Below are 19343 nucleotides of genomic sequence, written 5' to 3'. Positions count from 1 at the left end.
ACGGGTAATCGGGCGTGGGTCGGGGGCATTTTAAAGAGGAATGAAATAAATGAGTCCTGCGGATCAGGATGGGGCTGCGTGGTCACTCAAACATTTTCTTTTTTTTAGGCGTTTCAGTTAGCCTCTTGGGATACTACAAAATCTCTGAATTTTAAAGAAAGGTGTCAATAATGTGGAGTAGTTGTTAAAATGTGTTACCCATAAAGTGATATGCACAGTGACTGCATCGGGTGGGCGGGGGGAGGAGAGTGCATGGAGCACAGGATACGCATTTGATATACTTGCGGAGAGATGGTATTGAAATGAGGTGGCGCGGGAATAACTAATCAGACGGCACTTAGAATGTCTGATATGCGTGGAAGTGCTGCCAACCTCGGCGCTGTGAAGGTAAATAATACCAACGGAGTAACGTTGCGTGGGCGAAGAAGACCTGGGGGGACGCTGCAACCACAGAGATGATGGTAGAGAAAATTCATCGCATATTGTGCTGCCCGTCTGATAAGTTATGGAGTAATAGGTAGTGTGGACTGGATCGAGGAGGATTCGGGTGGTGCAAAGTGGAGAGCCACCCCCCCCCCCTAATGGGATATTATGCCATGTTGAAATGTAAATGCACGGAGGAGTGAAACAGATAATCAAAACAGTATTTAAATAATGCGCCATATATATCTCCACAAGTAAAATTTAAGAACACATCCCAACCTTTAGGTGAGACAGATTCCAGCTTCGTTCACCGCATGGAAATAAGGACGGTGATGACTGGCCTCTCAGGCCAGCAAGTTGCATCCTTCAACACTGTCAGTGGTGCAATATAATGACAATTGAGGGGGTTGGCTTCCGCTATGGTAGTTTGTTACAAAGATCCATCGGCCATTCTCCTCCTCGGCCTTAGCAGCATCACCCCCTGCTTCCCCCCCAAACCGCCCTTCCCCATCCCCCCCCCCCCGGGGGGGTCTCCACATATATGCCTCCGTGAGTGTGACTCGGCAGCTCTGTTTTTAAAATTCAAATCTGCAACGGTCATGTTTGTTTTGACACCTCATTCTGTGCCGCAACAAACACACGGAATAATCTCAACGGCATTCTTGCACATTTCCCCGTGAGGTTTTTCATTATTTTATTCTCTTGTATCTTCTTCATCTCTTCATCTCTTCATCACAACCCCACGCTCTTCTTCATCGCTCCTTTTTTTTTTTTTTTTCATTCGTTTGCCGTCAAATTGCAACGATGTAATATACATTGGCATGTTGCATAAATTCAAAGCTTTAATTTTTATATTTAAATTTCTTTTTGGGTTATTTCAGGTTTTGAAACATTTTTTTGTGGCCATAAAAATAAAAAGAAAACACATATTTTAAACCTCTCATTTCACCCCGAACAGACACAAAAAAATTAAAATTTGCAGGGCAAATGTTGATACGAATATATATTAAAAAGAAAAATTTGGAGCGCAAACGTCCGAGGGTTTGGGCCTTACAATTACGGGTGAAGCCCTAGCCCAAATTTTCCAGTTGACGGCGTTTAGCGGCGTAGGAGTAGGACCCTTTTCCAGTTGTTTCATCCAATCAAAGTGAGTTCCTGCCTCATCTTCAAATTCAAACTGGTGGCATTTACTTTCAAAAAAAAAAAAAAAATTCAAACTGGTGGCACTTCCGCAAATGTGAGCCGATCCAGGTCCTGTTTCCTCGCCACCTGTCGTTCCCCTTTCTTTTATAAGGCCCTCTCTTGCTTTTCTTGCGTTTCAAGCCCTGGGATAAACTAAACCCCTCCTTTCTTCCCTCTTGCCCCCCATCCTTCTCAATATATCCGAAACCCTACGGTTCCACGAACGTGCAAAATAGCTTCTTACTCTCGCTCGCTTTTACAAGTTTTTGTTAATTGCTTCTTTTCGATTCCATCACCATGTCGTATCGCCCTACCGGTAACTCCAGGACCGAGGTCCGTCGGAATCGATACAAGGTTGCCGTAGATGCCGAGGAAGGTCGTAGACGGCGAGAGGATACCATGGTCGAGATCCGAAAGAACCGCAGAGAAGAGAGCTTGCAGAAGAAGAGGCGCGAGGGCCTTCAATCTCAGCAGATGCCTGCTTCAATACACTCTACTGCCGTAGAGAAGAAGGTGAAATTCGTTAATCCCTATTCATTTTATTTCTGAAGCTTGTTTGATTCCTAATTTTGTATTCTATGGTTACTGATGATCGTTGGAGTCACCGATGATCTTTGTTTAATTCAAAAATTAGTCGTTCTCTGTGAGCTGGGCATCGCCGATGATCATCGGAGTTGGCTCTTTGCGCCTTTAGTCAGCAGAGACTAGTTGATTATGTTGTCCCATATGCTTCTCTTCTTCATATTCATATTCTAGTCAATTTTCAGTGTGGTTCTAGCTGGAATTGCATGAACACTCTTTAGCCTAAGTGAAATAGGCGATTAGGTAAATTTTCTAATTAGAATTCTGGTTGTTGATATTATAAGTTGCCTGTGGACTATGCACTTCAATATTGGTCGTTGCCAATATTTGACGTAGGTTTATTGGAATGTGGTATTAGAGGTCTGGGAGGGGGATTTTATGCGAATGTCGACGTACAATATTGTAGTGGGCTAATGAGTGTGGAAAAATGGGCTTGAATCATTTACCTTTACTTTCTTCATAATTTGAAGTCCGTTGATGTTGTTCTCACTTTTTGTTGCCTTTAGGTTTAACTGTTATTTTCTACAGTTATAAGAATTATGATCCAATGTCATTGATGGCTGCTATCTTGCTGCAGCTGGAACACCTGCCATCCATGATTGTATAAATGAGAAATGGGAGAAAATTGGAAGAATATATTTAATTTTGATTTTATTTCGTTTTGCTGGTTTGAAATTAGAAGAGCAGCTGTTGACTGGCAAGTATTTTAATTCGTCATGATTTTGGAATAGGAGCGTATGTTGTCTTTCATTCTATACCTGCCTGGTGTTCTGAGTGTTATTAATGTGTAGTTGACAATTAGCACGAGAATACCTTGTTGTGCCATCTTTGCATGACTTCAGATGATTTGACCCTCCTCTATTCCCCCTTTGTTGTTGGGCCTTACAGGCTGTGTGGGCATTAGGAAATGTTGCTGGGGATTCTCCCAGGTGCCGTGATCTTGTTCTTAGTCACGGGGCCTTGCTTCCTCTGTTGACACAGTTGAATGAACAAGCTAAGCTTTCTATGCTTAGAAATGCTACCTGGACGCTTTCAAATTTCTGCAGGGGCAAGCCACAACCTCCCTTTGAACAGGTAGAAAAATATGGATTTTGGCTTCTCTATTTGTCTCCCTCTCTCTCTTTCTGATTTTCCCCCCAAGATGTTCAGGTTGGCATATAAGCAGCCTAATGTAATTCACTTTCATTTCTTCACTGAAGGCCTCATCACTTGTGTTTGAAATATTTTCAATGTCTATCAGTCACTGATGGCTTCACAAGTTTTTCTTTCATTAAACGCGTTCATCCGTTCATTCATTGATCGGTTTACACAGGTAAAACCTGCACTCCCTGCTCTTGCGCGTCTTATCCACTCAAATGATGAAGAAGTCTTGACTGATGCCTGCTGGGCACTTTCATATCTATCTGATGGCACAAATGACAAAATTCAAGCTGTAATTGAAGCTGGTGTATGTCATCGGCTTGTTGAGCTTTTGTTGTGAGTACTCTGCTTGTCTTTTATGATTGTTCAGTAATGCATTACATCCTGGGTTGGCAAGGAACTCATAATCGTCTGCTCTTATACAGGCATCCATCTCCTTCTGTGCTTATACCTGCTCTTCGTACAGTTGGAAATATTGTCACTGGAGATGATATGCAGACTCAGGTATTGTTCAGGAATGTGTCTTGTTGTTCATAGTGTTCATTTTATTTTAATTTCAAGATAATAAGTGATAGCATGCCTTGTTCATTTGTTATTTCGTTGAAGAATTGTCTGCTAGTCGTTGCTTCACTTGTTCATATTTTTTAAGTGATTTTTGTTAATGTTGAGCATATGGAAGAAATATTTTCAGCTGGTGTCTGAACCTTCCTTGGGTCTCTCTAGCTATGCTGGTTCCAGTTCACAGTGAACGTTAATGACTTGTATCTGTCTGCTCACAGCCAATTCTTTCTTAGCTTGTTACTAGCTTCCTCCCCATTCCCCACCTTCCCAAAAAAAAAAAAAATGTTGGACTCCTTTGAGATTTCCTCCCTACTCCTAAACGATTTACTCGATATGTTACTTCTTGAAAGAGACTTGACCTTGTCCACTGTTAAATTTTTTGTTTATTTTTGTCTGAATGTGCTTCTGTTCATGTATAGGTTATAATCAACCATCAAGCACTTCCTTGTCTTTTGAACTTATTGACGAACAACTATAAAAAAAGCATAAAGAAGGAAGCCTGTTGGACCATATCAAATATCACAGCTGGGAATAAACAACAGATTCAGGTTTGTTTTTAAGTTTCTTGTGTTCAGTTTTGCTGTAATGACATTTTGGGATGCTTGAAAATTGTCATTTTTCCGGTCTCATGTTGACAGAAATATATACTTTTTTCTCTCTCTTAAATAGGCTGTAATGGAGGCTAATATAATTGGTCCTCTTGTTCACCTTCTTCAAAATGCTGAGTTTGATATCAAGAAAGAGGCAGCTTGGGCTATCTCTAATGCTACATCTGGTGGATCTCATGATCAAATCAAGTATGGGAAGAGGCTGCTTCTTGTAATTTTCCCTGGGATTTAGTGGTGTTGCAATTTTGTCAGATGTTGATTGTATTTCTTTGATTGACAGGTACCTCGTAGGTCAGGGGTGTATTAAGCCCTTGTGTGATCTTCTCATATGCCCAGATCCCAGAATTGTGACTGTTTGTCTTGAGGGGCTTGAAAACATCTTGAAGGTGGGAGAAGCTGATAAAAATATGGGTAATACAGGGGGTGTGAATCTATATGCCCAATTGATTGATGATGCTGAGGGTCTGGAGAAAATTGAGAATCTACAGACTCATGATAACGCTGAGATTTATGAGAAGGCAGTGAAAATTCTGGAGACATATTGGTTGGAGGAAGAAGATGAGACTATGCCTCCAGGGGACACTTCCCAGTCAGGGTTCAACTTTGGTGGCCCTGAAGTTCCTGCTGTGCCGTCCGGGGGATTCAACTTTAATTGAAGGTATCTATACGTTTCTGGAATGTCATCCTTCATAAATTTGGCTTGGCATAATTAGTTGTCTCTTAATTCTTGAGTAGAAATTGTAAATTAAGTTTTGCCACCCTGCATGTTTTTCGTGTTGTATTGACATTATTTGGAACTCGGTTGACTGCTAGATTCTTGGCTGATGTATCGGTGAATATTCCCCCTGTAAGACGGGACAACAGTTTGGAATCAAGTCCATGTCGTCATTGCGCTCTGGATCCTTATGGGGGATCCAGCCTTGGTAAATAGAAGGTTGCTGGGCCGGCTCGGGTTTTTGCAACAGCTGGTTTTTTACATGTCATGGGGAGTTAGATGGGTGGCTTGGTTTCTTGCCGCTCCAGAATTATATACTCGAGTTCTTTTGCCAGGTCATTATTCCCAGTGTTCTGGCGTTATAAACTTAGTGGAGTCATGATTTTTCCTCCTATTGCTATACATTGAGTCGCTAAATTCCCTTTGCTAGTTTGGGTGTTTTTGTCAAATTCCAAAAGCCGTTGTCTGGCCAGGGCAGTGATGGATTTTTTGCTTTCCTACGCGTCTCTCGTAAGCCTTTTTGTGGATGAAATTTATTTTCTAGCTTTTGTTTTTCATTCCGTCCTTTTAGAGTCGTATTATTTTGCTATGTGAAATTTATTTAGAAAACGATGTATTCTCAAACGTTACATATATAGTTGCTTTGAAGGCAGGCCGACTCTTCTATCTGACTGGTGTCCTGCTGATTCAGCATTTACCGTTAACGCGACATTTTAAATTACCGAGGTTTTTTAATTCAATCATCCAGCATATTTAAATTAAATTTAAATTTTAAACTGCAGAATGGAACATTGGGTATTAATTTTAGATACTCGATGTACTTCCGATTGAATTAGAATTAGCGGATTAGTGGTTAATTTTTTTTCAAAATAAGTTAATAATATGGATTGGTTATAAAGATAAATTACGAATAAAAGGTATATATTATCTTAATTTGATCAGAAATAGGAAGTTTAAAAAATATATTTAGGTTTAAATACTTGGATATTTGTTCCTCAAGTATCAAAGTTTAAATACTTAGGATCTATTATACAGGAGGATGGGGAAATTGATGGAGACATTTCTCATAGAATACAAGCTGGCTGGTTAAAGTGGAGGAAAGCTATCGGAGTTATTTACGATAAGAAGGTACCTGAGAAACTTAAAGGAAAATTTTATCGGACTGCTATAAGACCAGCTATGATGTATGGTAGTGAATGTTGGGCAATAAAGGGAAAACAAGAGCACAAAGTCGGAGTAGCAGAAATGAGGATGTTGAGATGGATGTATGGTCATACAAGAAAAGATAGGATTCGAAATGAAAAGATCAGGACAAGAGTCAGTGTGGCACCTATCTAAGAGAAAATGGTTGAAAATCGCTTAAGATGGTTTGGACATGTGCAGAGAAGGCCTTTGGAGGCCCCGGTAAGGAGGGTGGATCAAACAAGATGGAGTCCCATAAAAAGAGGCAGGGGAAGACCGAGAAGAACGCTGAATGAGGTCATTGAACGAGACCTCCTAATCAACAACATATCTAAGGATTAGGTTGTTAACAGAGCACGATGGCGTCGTGTGATTCATGTAGCCGACCCCACCTAGTGGGATAAGGCTTGTTGTTTGTTTGTTATACTTGGATATTTGTATGATGCGATAGAATTTTTAAGATTGTTGGCCCAAAAAAAAGAAAGAAGAATTTTTTAGATTAAAGTTATTCGGACTCCGAAAAATAATTTTGGATGATTTAATATTCAAAGAAATAAATAAAAACCCGGAGCAAGGGTGGTGTCTTGATTGATTGGGCATTCAAATGGTGGCAGTCGGATGCTCCACCGCAAGTGGGTTCTGTTATTGCTGCTGGCGGAATGGCTTATGTGGTCGTTAGCCACCCTTCACCCTCCGCTCACCGCCGCTGTCCACAGGGCCCGTATCATCAATGCTCCTCGCTCCACCATCGACCCCCAAGGCTATTGGGGCCGGAAATGTTGTTATCATAATTTATTAAGGATAATCCACAAATTCCATTAGAACGTTGTTTCCATCAAAGTAATGAAATAAACCCTTCTCAGAAATCCAAAGCTTCCAGTTCTTTTTCAAAGGGATCATTTCCTTGTAGTTTGTACCACATGGGGGACGTGGAACTGGGATCCGGGGCTTTGTAGTGGAGGCTGCACAGACCAGAGGGCTCCTGAATTTTCTGTTTCTTTCGCGCGCAGACGCCAGACGGCAGCCGCACACGTGGTCGCGCCATTTTGTGAAATTTGGCGGGTTGCCCCCGTTGAATTTTGCGCAACACTGGGGGCATTCCTGTCATTTTATTGCCCCGCGCTAGGGTTTTGCGTATATTCACCCTGTCGGTTCTTTCTCTGCATCTCTTCCATCATCCCATTTTCCTTCCTGCCTTTCCTCACTACAATTCTTACTTTCTCCATTGTCATTTTCAACCTTTCTCACGCTTGCTCTGCTTCTGGTTTCTCCCCGAGGTTTCCTCAATTTTGTTTGGCCATATAAACCTATGCGTTTTTCCCTAGCCCATGCGTTTTTCTTCCTCTGGTGATTGTAAGATCTGCTTGATTTGAATTCTTGCTGCGGTAGGTCGATGGTAATGATGGATATAAAGGTGAAGGTGGGCTCCTGAGTGAATTATGAGTTTCCACTGTTGCATTAATCGGGGTCGTCTCCTCTTAATAATTCTAATATGTGTTGCTTACAACGCAGGAATCTTCATCGGATGAATCGGGTGACGTCAATAAGTGCTGCACTGATTGCAGAACCACGAAAACCCCACTCTGGAGAGGAGGGCCAGCTGGGCCCAAGGTAATGCCCACCACTGCAACTCATTATGATTTCATTCTCGCTTGACATTACTCCCCCCCCACTTTCTAGCAGCTCATGGGTTTTCTTTGTTTGTCTTCAAGTGAACTCTCGACTATCATCTTTATTTTAATCCGGTCGGTCAGGGGTCAATTTTAGGTTGGTGGTGTGTTATTATCCAATCCATCTCTGTTCACTTTTGATTCTTCATGGAAATAACTACGACTCCTCCAATTTCACCTCGTCCTCCCCTGGTTCATATGGTTTGGCGTGGCTTTTTTGCAAATTGAACTTTATTTGGGATAGTAATCTTTTCTCGTGCCGTCAACTTTTCTTTTCACTCAGTTTCATATTTGAATACGATCCACTTTTGTGGTCACCTGTTGCTTTTTTTGTGTTTTTATTACATATTTATGTTGATTTAGGGGTCCCTAGTTGTAGGCCATATTATTTATTACAACCTTTTTCCCCCTACTGAAGTTCGACTTCTCTCACCGGCCGTGCCACACATGGCTCAACTTTTTCTTCATGTATGTCGTACCTTGTCGCAATTACTATGAAGATAGCCTTGGCCCTCGAATTTTGGTTTTGGGAAAGAGAATCTGAGAAACCAGTATTTTGTGATGCAGACGCTATGCAACGCTTGTGGGATTAGATACAGGAAGAGAAGGACGTCTGCGGTCAGATTCAACAGAGGGCTGGATGGGAAAAGAGATAGAGCTCATAATTCTAGCGGTGACGCTGCTGATGCTGTCACCGTCACCGTCATCTCCACCGCTGCTACAGCCACTAATGACAATCAGGTGAGGGAATCGGTGGAAAGGAACACGATAGGATGGAGTGAGGAGGTTTCATTGCAGAGCGTGCCGGCGGTTTTGAAGAAACAGAGATGCCAGAGGAAAAGGAAGTTAGGGGAAGTGGAGGAAGCGGCTTTCTGTTTGATGGCATTATCCTGTGGCTTTATTTTCGCTTAGAGGGAAACAAATCTCGAGGGAGTGGGGTTAACAATTTTAAGATAACCCCAGTCAACGTGACCCTTTTTGGTTTCATACGGTGGCTAACTTCTTAGTTTCTGTAGGCGTGTATAGTTGTTCTTTGCATTGATGAAGCGAAATTCCCTGGGTTCATCTTACAGGGGAATGAAACAAAGTTTGGAGTGTGTTTCGGGGATAGAAAGTCGAAGGCAAAGGAGACATTTGTCATAGGAATTAGGAATAGCGACTACTTTCCTCTTCTTTTTTTTTTGGTGGTGGGAATATGCTCAATTGATGTAAATATTTCACTGTACATATTATATTAAGTGTTGCCCTGAATCATATTCGAAGCATGGTGTTTCGGTTACGCCATTGGTGACCTTTAGGTAAACTCATTAGAGTGATGGCCAAAGAAGAGCGTGTGTACGTAGCATAACAGTGTCAGCTAAAGGTATCAAGGTTGCATGCATACCTAAACAGGTGCCTGGCCACTGGCCAGCGATTGTGGGCTTTCTGTATTCTGTTGGGTCACTCGCACCGCAAGGCTTTGCTCTGTCGTTATTTCCAATGGCCCAAAATCTATGGGAGGGTTGGTGTCCATGTGAGGCACGTGAATTGGATCCATTTTGGGCTTCTCGTTGTTTCTTTTCTAAACTTGTTGGATTAGAAGCCACTCCAGGTTTGAAGTTTGAACCTTACTTTCAACTGAAGCTTTGAGTCTGATTTTTCAATCGCCGATCCCCTCTCTTGTCGTCCAGGGTCCAGGGTCCAGGGTCCAGGGCATTGCCAAGGTGCCAAGGGAAACAAGCTATTAAATTAAAACGTGTTGACTGACTGGAAAGAAAAATGCAGTGTCTTCTAAAATGTTAATTTTGTGATATTTAAATAAGCTTTCTTTTTTCCCCCAAGAATTCAGTTATTCCCTCTTCTTCCTGTGGGAATACAACGAATCTCCCAAGCTTGTCTAGCTTTGCTTTGGCTACTGGGCATATTCCCGTTTGATTCCGGCCCCCCAAAAATAAAAATGAAAAAGAAGTAAAGCAGATCAAAAACCCGAGTCCCTGATCCCTGCCTAATTCTATGGATGCTATGAGGTGCCCTTTTTTTTTTAAAATTAAAAAAAGGACACACGTTGTCGTTCATGAACTTACATATTTGAGCCGTTCTTTTCGGATGGCCTTACAATACGTCTTCTGAACTCTCAACAATAACGGGATATTTCCCACAAAAAAAAGGAAGGCAATAACGGTGTTTTCTGGAAATTTCGCATTTACTCCCTGGATGATTACATGGCTTTTAGTTAATTTACACCGTTAAAATCACGTAAACACTGATCAACAAACAAAAAGATCAACTCTTCTACACAATGAAGCTATATTGGTTCCTAGTGAAATAAATTATAGGGACCCAGAGTAAGGATGTCTTGATTTAATCACATTCCGCACCCTTTTTAGTGAAAGATATTTATTAAAATGACAAAAAAAGGGGATGCGTGTTTGTTGGTACTTGGTGGGTGAATTGGTTTACTCCCATATATAAGATGGTTAAATTGTTTTTTTTTTTTTTGGTAAAGGAAAAGAAAACTCATTTCCTAATTTTCAGAAGACCCTGAAGCTGGGAAAAGTTGTGAAGCAAGAAACATCTTTAACGTAGCCTACCATCTCAAGCAACGCATAATCGCACACGATACTTTGCTCTTTTCGACCATAATAATAATAATTGTTGAATTAGATGAGATTTGCACTCGTCACCAACATCAAAACGGAGCATGTGCTTGGAGTAATTCAACTTGTTAACCCGAAATTTTAAAATCAATCATTTATGAACTCGTGAATCACTCAAGGATAGATGTATAAATATAAATTAACTTTCAGGACCAAAAGAAGTCTTTCTTTTTCCTTTTTTGTGTTTTTCTTTGGAAGAAAATAGATTTAACCCATTCAAAGCGTGTGTTGAAAATAATTAATATTTTCCGAACCTAACACATCTAAATATTTTCACATAGCGTAATAACTCGTTTGAATTTTATGAGCTAAAAACCTGTCACGATAATCTAATCCGTGAACAAGATTATTTGGCAAAACGAAGAAGGGGTTGAGTGGAGTAGAAAAGAACGCACATCTAACAAGGCGATCCGCAAGTTACGTTGTCATTGGGGGTGGGCATAGTTGCGCTGTTTTCCGATGTTTCTTCTCGCTCGCTCCACATGATCTCACGTTCCTTCTTCTTCTCCGCTCCTCTCTCTCGCCTTTAAGTAGATTGACTTTCATTCTGATTTCAAGCTTAATGCTTTTGTTTGTCTTCTGGACCTACCGCCACCATCAGGCAAGTTTTCTTGTTTACTCTCTACTTTCCATTCAACTCTGTTCTTTTCTGCCTGCTTGCGTGGGACATTTTCAAAATGGGCGACTTCTGGCGGACTCGATGTTGAATCTAAGCTTCTTATGATTTTATTTTCTTCTAAAGTTGAAGTCGAGCTTCTGTTTCCCCAGTCATATTCAACGGGTTGAGTTCAATAAGAAAATGTTGCGAGCATATATGTCAGGAATTAACGTCCTTGGTGTTTAGTACAAAGTATGATTGATTTTCTTGTTTTAATTTCAACTAGTAGTTAAGGTCCTTGTCCTGGTTGAGCGACTTACCAATAGCTTTTATATTGCGATGATTTTTTTTGCTTTCCTTTTCTTCATCCATCTATAAATCTTTTTCTAGTGTTCATCTTAATATGCCTCTTGATATTGCTGATGTAGATTTTATGGAAGTGCTCTTAGTGTATCTGTTTGTAAAATCCATGTCTTATTGAAATTCCTGCCTTATCAATTAATTCACGCCTTCTTGCTTATAATATGCTGTTCATGCTGCTATCACATTATCAATTGGCATAATGAACTCCAGCAGATTTCTTCGATTTCTTGTTTGTGGGGGAGTTGTGGGATATTTTCAGAAAGGGAATGCTGGTCTATAATTGTTTGAAGTTACACAAGGCAATTTGATGTAATTAGCGTGACAAAACACATCAACATCTTTTTAAAGGTTTGATTTAATTGAATAATATGCTTTAATTGATTATGGAGCAATTTTTGTTGCACAATAAACTATTGTTGCAGACATTATCATATATATGATATAATGAAACTGAATGTTACCGACCTTCTGTTTCCTGAGTCTGACGAAAATTTGGATCTGAACTTGTCCCTTTACTTTTCTGTAGGTTTTTGTTGTTGGTCTAGCATGGCAAAATCCAATTTCTCTTTCTTTGATTCAGGAATTACTTCATTGTGGGTGTTTGGACAATTTGCCTTAACGATGCCTTCTTTTACTTTACAAAAGAACTTGAGGTTTGATAAGTAAAATGTTGCCCCAGGTTTAATAATTACAAAAGTATTAAGATATGTCAGATAAATCCATGTATTCATAACCTTTGAACCATGACTGATTCTTTTCTCCGTGAAAACTCTCTTTTCTTCATGAATCTATAACTCAAAGTTTATGTCTTGCTTTTGTGTTGGTTAAGCATCTAATGGCAGGTAAGTCTTGCACAATAATTTATGCTGGTGTGGTAATTTCTTAGCCCAATCATTACTATTTATGCGGTGTTGCAGGTTGTAGCTGCTGGCCTATAAAGTGATGAGTTATTGGTCATACAATATTGCTTAGTTGTATTGGATTCAGATGAAGATAGGAACCATGTTTTTTTCATTATTACAAGTACCCAGATGCAGAATACACAGCATAGCTAATTATTGGGATGAAACCTTCCACAGCTCAAGAAAGATTTATGGTAATAATTCTAGTGTTAGGGTACTTTGTTCTAGAATTTATGGGCAGAATGGAGGGCACAGTAAGAAGTGGAGTAATAGAAGACCTGTAACTACAAAAACAGAGGGAAAAGGAAATAAACAAGCCACCTGGAGCACCAGGACAGGAATCATCAAGCCTGAAATTTCAAGTGAAACGGTATTGGCAAGTTCTGCATTAAATGTAAATAAAGCACAGCTAGTTCATTTCCAGGATTTTCAATCCTGCGACATACAGCAAGAGATCGCTCAGAATAAAGATTTATCTAGCAAAGTCACTACTATTGTTTTTGATATTGAGACTACTGGGCTTAGCAGAGTAGATGGACGGATCATTGAGATTGCACTCCGAGATCTTCAAGGCGGTGAGAATAGCACCTTCCAAACTCTCGTAAACCTGAACGTGATGTTAGTAATTCTTATATTCATGGCATTACCACAAAGATGGTAAACAGGCCCGATGTTCCAAGGTAATCTTCTGTGGAATTTTTTTTTTTTCTGGTCTCACCATCCGTTTACGCTTTCCAGATTCTGTACCTATGGCAATTTTGTAGAAAGGTCAAAATTACTGCACTACTACCAAGAACAACTTAAAATTATGCTTGTTTAGACTGGATAAACAGATCAAATCATTTCACATTATATGGGTAGGACACCGAGGTTTAGGTTGACACAGCACCTAAAAGTTGGTTTGAAGAAGATTGTCTGACCATGGTACGCTCTCAGTGAAAGAGCAATAGAAACAGGCAAATCTATTGGCTTCAAATGTTCTCTATCATTTTAGCGTGAGAATTGCTGATTGACAAAGCTAAGAGTATTGTTATGGTGTTTTTTATTGATTTTGTACTTATAGTTAATTCACGTAATTTGGCAAGGGAAACCATGGAGCGTTTATTTGTGTTTTTCGATTTTCTGTAGGATGGAGGACCTGATTCCCATCTTATTACAGTATATTCAAAGCCGTCAGAAGCCTGGTGGCTATGTATTATGGGTTGGTCACAATGCTCGCTGTTTTGATGTACCCTTCATCATTAATGAATTTAGACGATGTTCCGTAGAAATTCCTCCTAACTGGCTATTTGCAGATACCCTTCCGTTGGCACGTGAATTAAAGAAGTCTATAGGTCTCTTTCTTTCTCTCTGTCTCTCTCTGCCCCCCCCCCCTCCCTCCCTCCTCACATTACGCATGCGGAGCTCAGGTTTGAAGTAACTGACACAGTGTTGTTGACAGGAACAAAACTTTCTTCGACAACACTTGAGGCCCTTCGTGAGCTCTATAAAATTCAGGTGGATGGATCAGCTCATAGGGCCATGGTAGATGTGAATACTTTGTCAAGGATACTTCCTAGATTGACCTTTGACCTCAAATTAACCTTATCTGGCCTTGTCAAAAGATCATTTACGGAATCAGATCTGGCCAACTCTAAGAGAAAGAAGAATTCAGGCTAGTTGCCTGACAATATTATCATTGATGTTCTTCATTGTATCCGAATATTGATATGTGGGAATCGATGGTAGTTGCATCGAGAGGACTAGCACATTGTAGTCCAGGAAAAAGAAATTAGGTCCTCAATGGTCTGAAACTACCCATAGATAGGCGGCATTCCGTCAATTCCTTACAATTATTTGACAGGTGATAATGCAGATGATGTAACGTTATATTTGTAACTGAAGGAGAAAAGAAACGCTGTATTTTTTAATTAATTTCTTCTCAATAAGTTCAGGAATTTATTTGCTGAATCATAAAGCTTTATCCTATCAGATTTGCCAAGCTTGAAACAAACAGAGACAGACAACCAAAAGCGCACCAGGTCTCTTGTGACATTCTGAAAGTACATCCTTGAAAATCAGAAGATCTGCTGTTTACTGGCTTGCAGTCCCGTCAGAATCGCCAAAGCCTCCGCCGCTGTGCTGAAAAAATATCTCAAACCGCTTCACATTAACATTATAAACAAAAAAATCAAGATAAACAAATGTAGAGTTTATACTACCGGTCCTAATTATAAGACTCAGTTGACTTATTTGAGGAGATTAAGGAAGTAAGTTAAGTTAGTTATTTGTAATAAATAAATGTTGTCATTCCTAAAATATCCTTGCTAATTAAGTGTATTGGTTATAACTATCATTATTAGAAGGACTATCTTGGAAAAAAATGCATAAATATGAGAGACAAAATGGATTGGAGTCTTATAATTAGGACCAAACAAAAAGTCAAATAGAGTCTTATATTAAAGACCGGAGGTAGTATTACTTTTTCAGACAAAAAAAAAAGGATAAAAATAATTTGGCATAATTATTAATATTTGCATGCATTTAATTTTTTAAATAGAACCAAACACCAAAAAAAAAAAAAAATACCCTCCAACTTTATGCCGTTCAAACTCCAAAGCAAGTTGCTTCGTTTTCATTCCTTTTCCTCTATCAATTTAGAGATTTCCTTCGCACTGGATATACATGCAATAGCGCAACGATAATCCCAGCATGCATGTCCCTTCCAGAACGCAAACTTTCTGTTCCTCGTTTTATTCCATCAATATTTTGGTACAAACACAAATTCTCATTCCCTTGAAGCGCAAGCATGCGTGCGGAACCCAAAAAGAACAGCCGAGGAAAATTAAAATATCGACCAAAAAAATGGAATTCAGTACAAGGTTGAAAGAGCAAATAATTATTCTGCTAAAAAAAAAAAAGAATCAATACAGCCGCTCTATACATCTTTGGGTCATCGGTACCCTCTCCTAATGAATCCCACCAAAGTTCAGGCGGGGAAAAAAAAAAGAAAAAAGATTCCCACCAAAGTTAGAACAACGTAATCGGTGCCTCCTCCCACCCTCGGCCGCCATCCGCAATAAAGGTTAACAATTGAGATAGTCTTTCGTTTTCTCTAACAAACTCTGCATAATCATGGTCCAATCAAGCAGTGGGTGGTGTCGGTGGAGAGGATCGCACGAATGACAAGTGATCATAATAAAAGAATCAAGTCTCCATGGATCACAACAATATTTCCTTGAGGATTAGGAGAACCAGCATAACGAAGCACATGATAATAAGCACCGTCGCACACATCACCATGCCCCCCTTCCTTTGTGTTCTCTCGGCCTGCATGTCCGATGAAACCATAAGATTACCATCATATCAGGGGGAAAATGATAAAAGAGAATGAAAGAGATTGAGAAAGAAGGAAGCCTGAGAAACAAGTAGTCCAGTCCAGCAAAAAATAACAAACGAGAAGTCACAGACCTTCTGCAACTGTTTAAGGCCATCCTCAACTGTAGTTGCAACATTCTGAATGTTGTAGTCTATCCGATCAACAATGGTTCCCTGTATAAAGAGTATGTCAATTTATCATCATGACTCCAAATCTCAAGGTAGTAGACTCCATAGAGAAAGAATATCTGCTGACCTGGTCTATTACTAGTACAGACAGATCTTTCATAATTTGAGCAAGCTCGTTTACTGATTCCACAACCTATAATATCATATAATGAACTTTTTTAGTCCATCAACATATAGAAATTAGCACTAAGTCTACAAAGGCCGGCACAGCAAATAAGAAACTTCTGCTCGCCTGTTGGATCTCCTTTTCTCTTTCTACTGTGAATGCTTCACTTTTTTTCAGCTTGGCCATCTGGTGCTCGTTAAATACCTACGTATGTTTTTTTGACAGTGCCAGGTTAACTGAGTTGCTAATATTCAATCATGTACAAAAAACATTGAAATTTGTTTAAAAAAGAAAAAGAAAAAGAAAAAGGAATGATACAGCCGGTAAAATGGATTAAAGAATTTGTCAATAATCGTCCCAATGAAAAAAATGATAGCAATAATATTCTTGAGCTCATCTTCCCTGCCAAAGAAAGAATGAAATGAACCAATAAAAATAGAGGAAATACAAATCAAATACCATATTGTCCAAAGCATCATCTTCAAATCTGGATTTACTTCCATTTATGTTGATCTCTAGATCCACCCCATCTTGTCCCTACATAATCATAAAATATTAATCAATAGCTATAAAACATGATCCACAAGTTATATAGTGCTCGTATATCACAGTAAGCTAGTAGCCCAGTAACCAGGATAAACTCCAGACGAGAGTAAAGAGCAAAGGTGGACAATGCAATCATTAACGGTAGATTTATAATTTTTTCCAACGATATAATACCGAATACACTTCGTCTGTTCATCAACAGTTCAGAGTTAACCGATGATATGGAATTATAAAAGTTCAATTGCCAACAATCAACAACAATGGTAATATACGGGAGACGCAATTTTGTACATGAAACTACACACAGAATTTTACGCGCTGATTTGTATTGAATTGAATTGCATAAATGATGCTATTGATTTGTTAAATTGTCATTCTGCCAGCAAATATTTAAAGAAAGAAAATATTTTCCAACTTTTTTTTTTCCTGTTGAAAACTTCTCACCTCTTTTTGCTGTCTAAGTCGCTTCAAATAATTTGATTGTTTCTTGCGGAGCTCTACAGAGAGGTTCTGAAGGTCAGTAGCTAGAGAGCGCTGCATGAAATACACAGATAAAATACCAAAAAGTTCAACAAATTACAAAAGCAACTGAAAGATCATCCAAGAAGCTTGTGAAATGCATACGTTTAAACATAGCAGCAGAAAGAAGGTATGGTCAAAGACTCAATTAACAGAATAACACACCACAGAGTTATACTTATATCCGTTGTTGATAAAGAGACTGTAGATTTTCAAATGAATTGAAAAAAACGGATTTCTTGTTGTTCCCAAAAAGGTCATACTCTAACAGTGGTACGCGGTGACAGTTCTGCACCTGTACGATTATGCTTATACCTGCACGTTCTTCCTCACACTGGAATCCTCAGAAGGCCCGGTAGCAGAAAGTCTCTGCAGTCGCCTCTCTGATCGCTTTATCAAGTCAGTTATCTCATGAGTTAGAGTTTCAATGGTTCGTTGTTCCTCCTTGCCATCTCCAAATGATGGCATTAACGCCTTTGCATGAGCTTTGGCCAGCTCTGCCATTTTTGTGCGTGCACGTTGCACATTTGCTGATATTTCTTCAGATACATCCACCCAGGCTGGAGGCAGTCCTACAGTAAGTGGACCCTTACTGAATCCATAAGAAGTAAGTTTTTATAAATTTAGACATCCATGCAAGCCAAAAGTAAATGATACATAGTTGCATAACGAAATTACCCCAAAAAAGTTTAAACACGTAAAATTTTGTAAGACAGTGTTCAGATTAGAAGAAGTACATCCGTCTTCATGGCATTTCTCCACCAGATGAACAAGAAATCTTCCATTGATGAACAAGACGGGTAAGGCAAATGATATGTCTGTTAGTCCACATTCTACGGGTTTCGCATTGATCGATTTATTTTTTATTACCAATAAACAAGAGGTGAGATAGATTATTCATCTATTAGTCCAACTTCCACAAGCTTCACGTATGAACTATAACAAAGAGAAGTCTTCAGTGCTTTACGTCATACTCAGTTCCTTCACTAATTTTCTCAGCCAAAAGGCAAAAACTCCTACCGAATAAGGTTTCAGCTACGGAGAGCAGAACTAGTGCATTACAGCCCAGCTACTAATAAAACGCGGCAGGAACTTGCAACAACTCCGGAAGAAAACTCCGGCTTCGATGTAGAAGCAATGTCCCACGACAAGGGCTGGAAATTGATCATTATACATAGATCAGATTCGTTGTTGATGATCCTGCATGATAGAGTGTCCTATGCAACCGATCTCTGATCAGCTGTTACGAATTCCTTATTTCTGATGCCTTCTTTTTGGAAGTGGAACGAAATCGTGAGCAGACCAATCCTAAATATCTCGTTGTCGTGCTCACGAAATATAGACAAAGAGAACATTCTTAATATAAGCATCTCCGCATTTGGTCCACGTCCAGGAAACTAACGTTTAGATTATCAGTAGGATCTATATTTGTGAGGTAAAGGCGTACCTTGAATGACCAGGATCCTCGGTACTAAGCGGAGCATAAGAACGATTCTGATTCAGAAGCGACGTGCTGACCAATTCAATCACCGGACCACCAGCACCGCCGGAACTCGTCGAGGCCGCAGAACTCGACGGAACCCGAACACTCTTCAATGCATCTCTGTACTTCCTATAGAGCAAAGTGCGGTTTCTCGTCGCCATTAAGAGCTCAAAATTCAGATTCAATGTCAAGACATAGATCTGGATGGCGGAGAAATTAGGAAGTGGAGGAAGGCTGAGGCTCTGTCCCGGTCAAACGAGAAATGTGGAAGAGGCACTTCGGCAGGGGCAGCGAACTGAGGGAAATCACGTGATCGAGGTTGTACGGACAGAAGGTCACGTGACAGTCCAACTGGGAGTGGGGGGGGGCGCCGCGCTTTTGGGCCATCGGATCTATACTATTACAGGCCTATACTACGTAGGGTGGCAAAATGAACACCTGATTTGGGCCGCAGCATAGTATGGGCCATTAATGGGCTGCCCATCAACCCATATGTACCCACCAATAGTCCATTGAATATAGTAAAAGGTGCTTGTTTCTTACACCATGACGAGTTAAAGTTCGAATCTCTACTAAAAGAG

At 39.9% G+C, this 19343-nt stretch overlaps 4 protein-coding genes across 6 annotated transcripts; 3 read left to right on the top strand and 1 right to left on the bottom strand.

Moving 5' to 3' along the window:
- Nucleotides 1-1737: 1737 nt before the first annotated feature.
- Nucleotides 1738-5915, top strand: LOC114728154 (importin subunit alpha-2). The gene is made up of 9 exons (XM_028915005.1): nucleotides 1738-2118; nucleotides 2765-2788; nucleotides 3034-3261; nucleotides 3500-3663; nucleotides 3753-3831; nucleotides 4308-4436; nucleotides 4558-4685; nucleotides 4777-5154; nucleotides 5310-5915. Exons 1-8 carry the CDS (start codon nucleotides 1903-1905, stop codon nucleotides 5150-5152), a joined length of 1344 nt encoding a protein of 447 aa, XP_028770838.1. The 5' UTR covers nucleotides 1738-1902; the 3' UTR covers nucleotides 5153-5154; nucleotides 5310-5915.
- Nucleotides 5916-6972: 1057 nt separating this feature from the next.
- LOC114728189 (GATA transcription factor 17-like) lies at nucleotides 6973-9360 on the top strand. 2 transcript variants are annotated; one of them, XM_028915062.1, is made up of 3 exons: nucleotides 6973-7807; nucleotides 7906-8004; nucleotides 8631-9360. In XM_028915062.1, exons 1-3 carry the CDS (start codon nucleotides 7787-7789, stop codon nucleotides 8973-8975), a joined length of 465 nt encoding a protein of 154 aa, XP_028770895.1. In that variant the 5' UTR covers nucleotides 6973-7786; the 3' UTR covers nucleotides 8976-9360. The 2 variants fall into 2 exon arrangements, with proteins under 2 accessions (XP_028770895.1, XP_028770894.1); XM_028915061.1 differs by having other exon boundaries at nucleotides 6973-7813.
- Nucleotides 9361-11026: 1666 nt separating this feature from the next.
- Nucleotides 11027-14512, top strand: LOC114728188 (exonuclease DPD1, chloroplastic/mitochondrial). The gene is given in 5 exon segments (XM_028915060.1): nucleotides 11027-11300; nucleotides 12578-13164; nucleotides 13167-13242; nucleotides 13691-13896; nucleotides 14004-14512. Coding segments are annotated over 4 exon segments (1017 nt in total). The 5' UTR covers nucleotides 11027-11300; nucleotides 12578-12647; the 3' UTR covers nucleotides 14222-14512.
- Nucleotides 14513-15295: 783 nt separating this feature from the next.
- LOC114728143 (syntaxin-43-like) lies at nucleotides 15296-19012 on the bottom strand. 2 transcript variants are annotated; one of them, XM_028914994.1, is made up of 8 exons: nucleotides 18727-19012; nucleotides 17595-17871; nucleotides 17205-17294; nucleotides 16674-16751; nucleotides 16341-16418; nucleotides 16176-16241; nucleotides 16013-16093; nucleotides 15296-15871 (listed from the first exon to the last, which is right to left on the bottom strand). In XM_028914994.1, the coding sequence occupies exons 1-8, from the start codon at nucleotides 18921-18923 to the stop codon at nucleotides 15764-15766; spliced, it is 975 nt and encodes a 324-aa protein (XP_028770827.1). In that variant the 5' UTR covers nucleotides 18924-19012; the 3' UTR covers nucleotides 15296-15763. The 2 variants fall into 2 exon arrangements, with proteins under 2 accessions (XP_028770827.1, XP_028770828.1); XM_028914995.1 differs by having other exon boundaries at nucleotides 17595-17851; nucleotides 18727-18847.
- Nucleotides 19013-19343: the final 331 nt, after the last annotated feature.

The sequence above is a fragment of the Neltuma alba genome, unplaced genomic scaffold (assembly GCF_004799145.2).
Source record: "Neltuma alba isolate B1F8T4 unplaced genomic scaffold, ASM479914v2 tig00012522_pilon, whole genome shotgun sequence".
NCBI lineage: Eukaryota > Viridiplantae > Streptophyta > Magnoliopsida > Fabales > Fabaceae > Neltuma > Neltuma alba.
Note: the sequence above shows the minus strand (reverse complement) of the source record. Positions and strands in the feature narration are given on the sequence as shown.

What these genes read in the sequence shown, in the direction of transcription:
- LOC114728154 (XM_028915005.1), top strand. Translation starts at nt 1,903, where the DNA reads ATGTCGTATCGCCCTACCGGTAACTCCAGGACCGAGGTCCGTCGGAAT. An exon ending in CTACTGCCGTAGAGAAGAAG is followed by an intron (nt 2,119 to 2,764) that starts GTGAAATTCGTT and finishes ATCTTGCTGCAG; the next exon opens with CTGGAACACCTGCCATCCAT. An exon ending in CACAACCTCCCTTTGAACAG is followed by an intron (nt 3,262 to 3,499) that starts GTAGAAAAATAT and finishes CGGTTTACACAG; the next exon opens with GTAAAACCTGCACTCCCTGC.
- LOC114728189 (XM_028915061.1), top strand. Translation starts at nt 7,787, where the DNA reads ATGGTAATGATGGATATAAAGGTGAAG. An exon ending in TGATGGATATAAAGGTGAAG is followed by an intron (nt 7,814 to 7,905) that starts GTGGGCTCCTGA and finishes CTTACAACGCAG; the next exon opens with GAATCTTCATCGGATGAATC. An exon ending in GAGGGCCAGCTGGGCCCAAG is followed by an intron (nt 8,005 to 8,630) that starts GTAATGCCCACC and finishes TTTGTGATGCAG; the next exon opens with ACGCTATGCAACGCTTGTGG.
- LOC114728143 (XM_028914994.1), bottom strand. Translation starts at nt 18,923, where the DNA reads ATGGCGACGAGAAACCGCACTTTGCTCTATAGGAAGTACAGAGATGCA. An exon ending in GAGGATCCTGGTCATTCAAG is followed by an intron (nt 17,872 to 18,726) that starts GTACGCCTTTAC and finishes TTATGGATTCAG; the next exon opens with TAAGGGTCCACTTACTGTAG. An exon ending in GAGAAAAGGAGATCCAACAG is followed by an intron (nt 16,242 to 16,340) that starts GCGAGCAGAAGT and finishes ATGATATTATAG; the next exon opens with GTTGTGGAATCAGTAAACGA.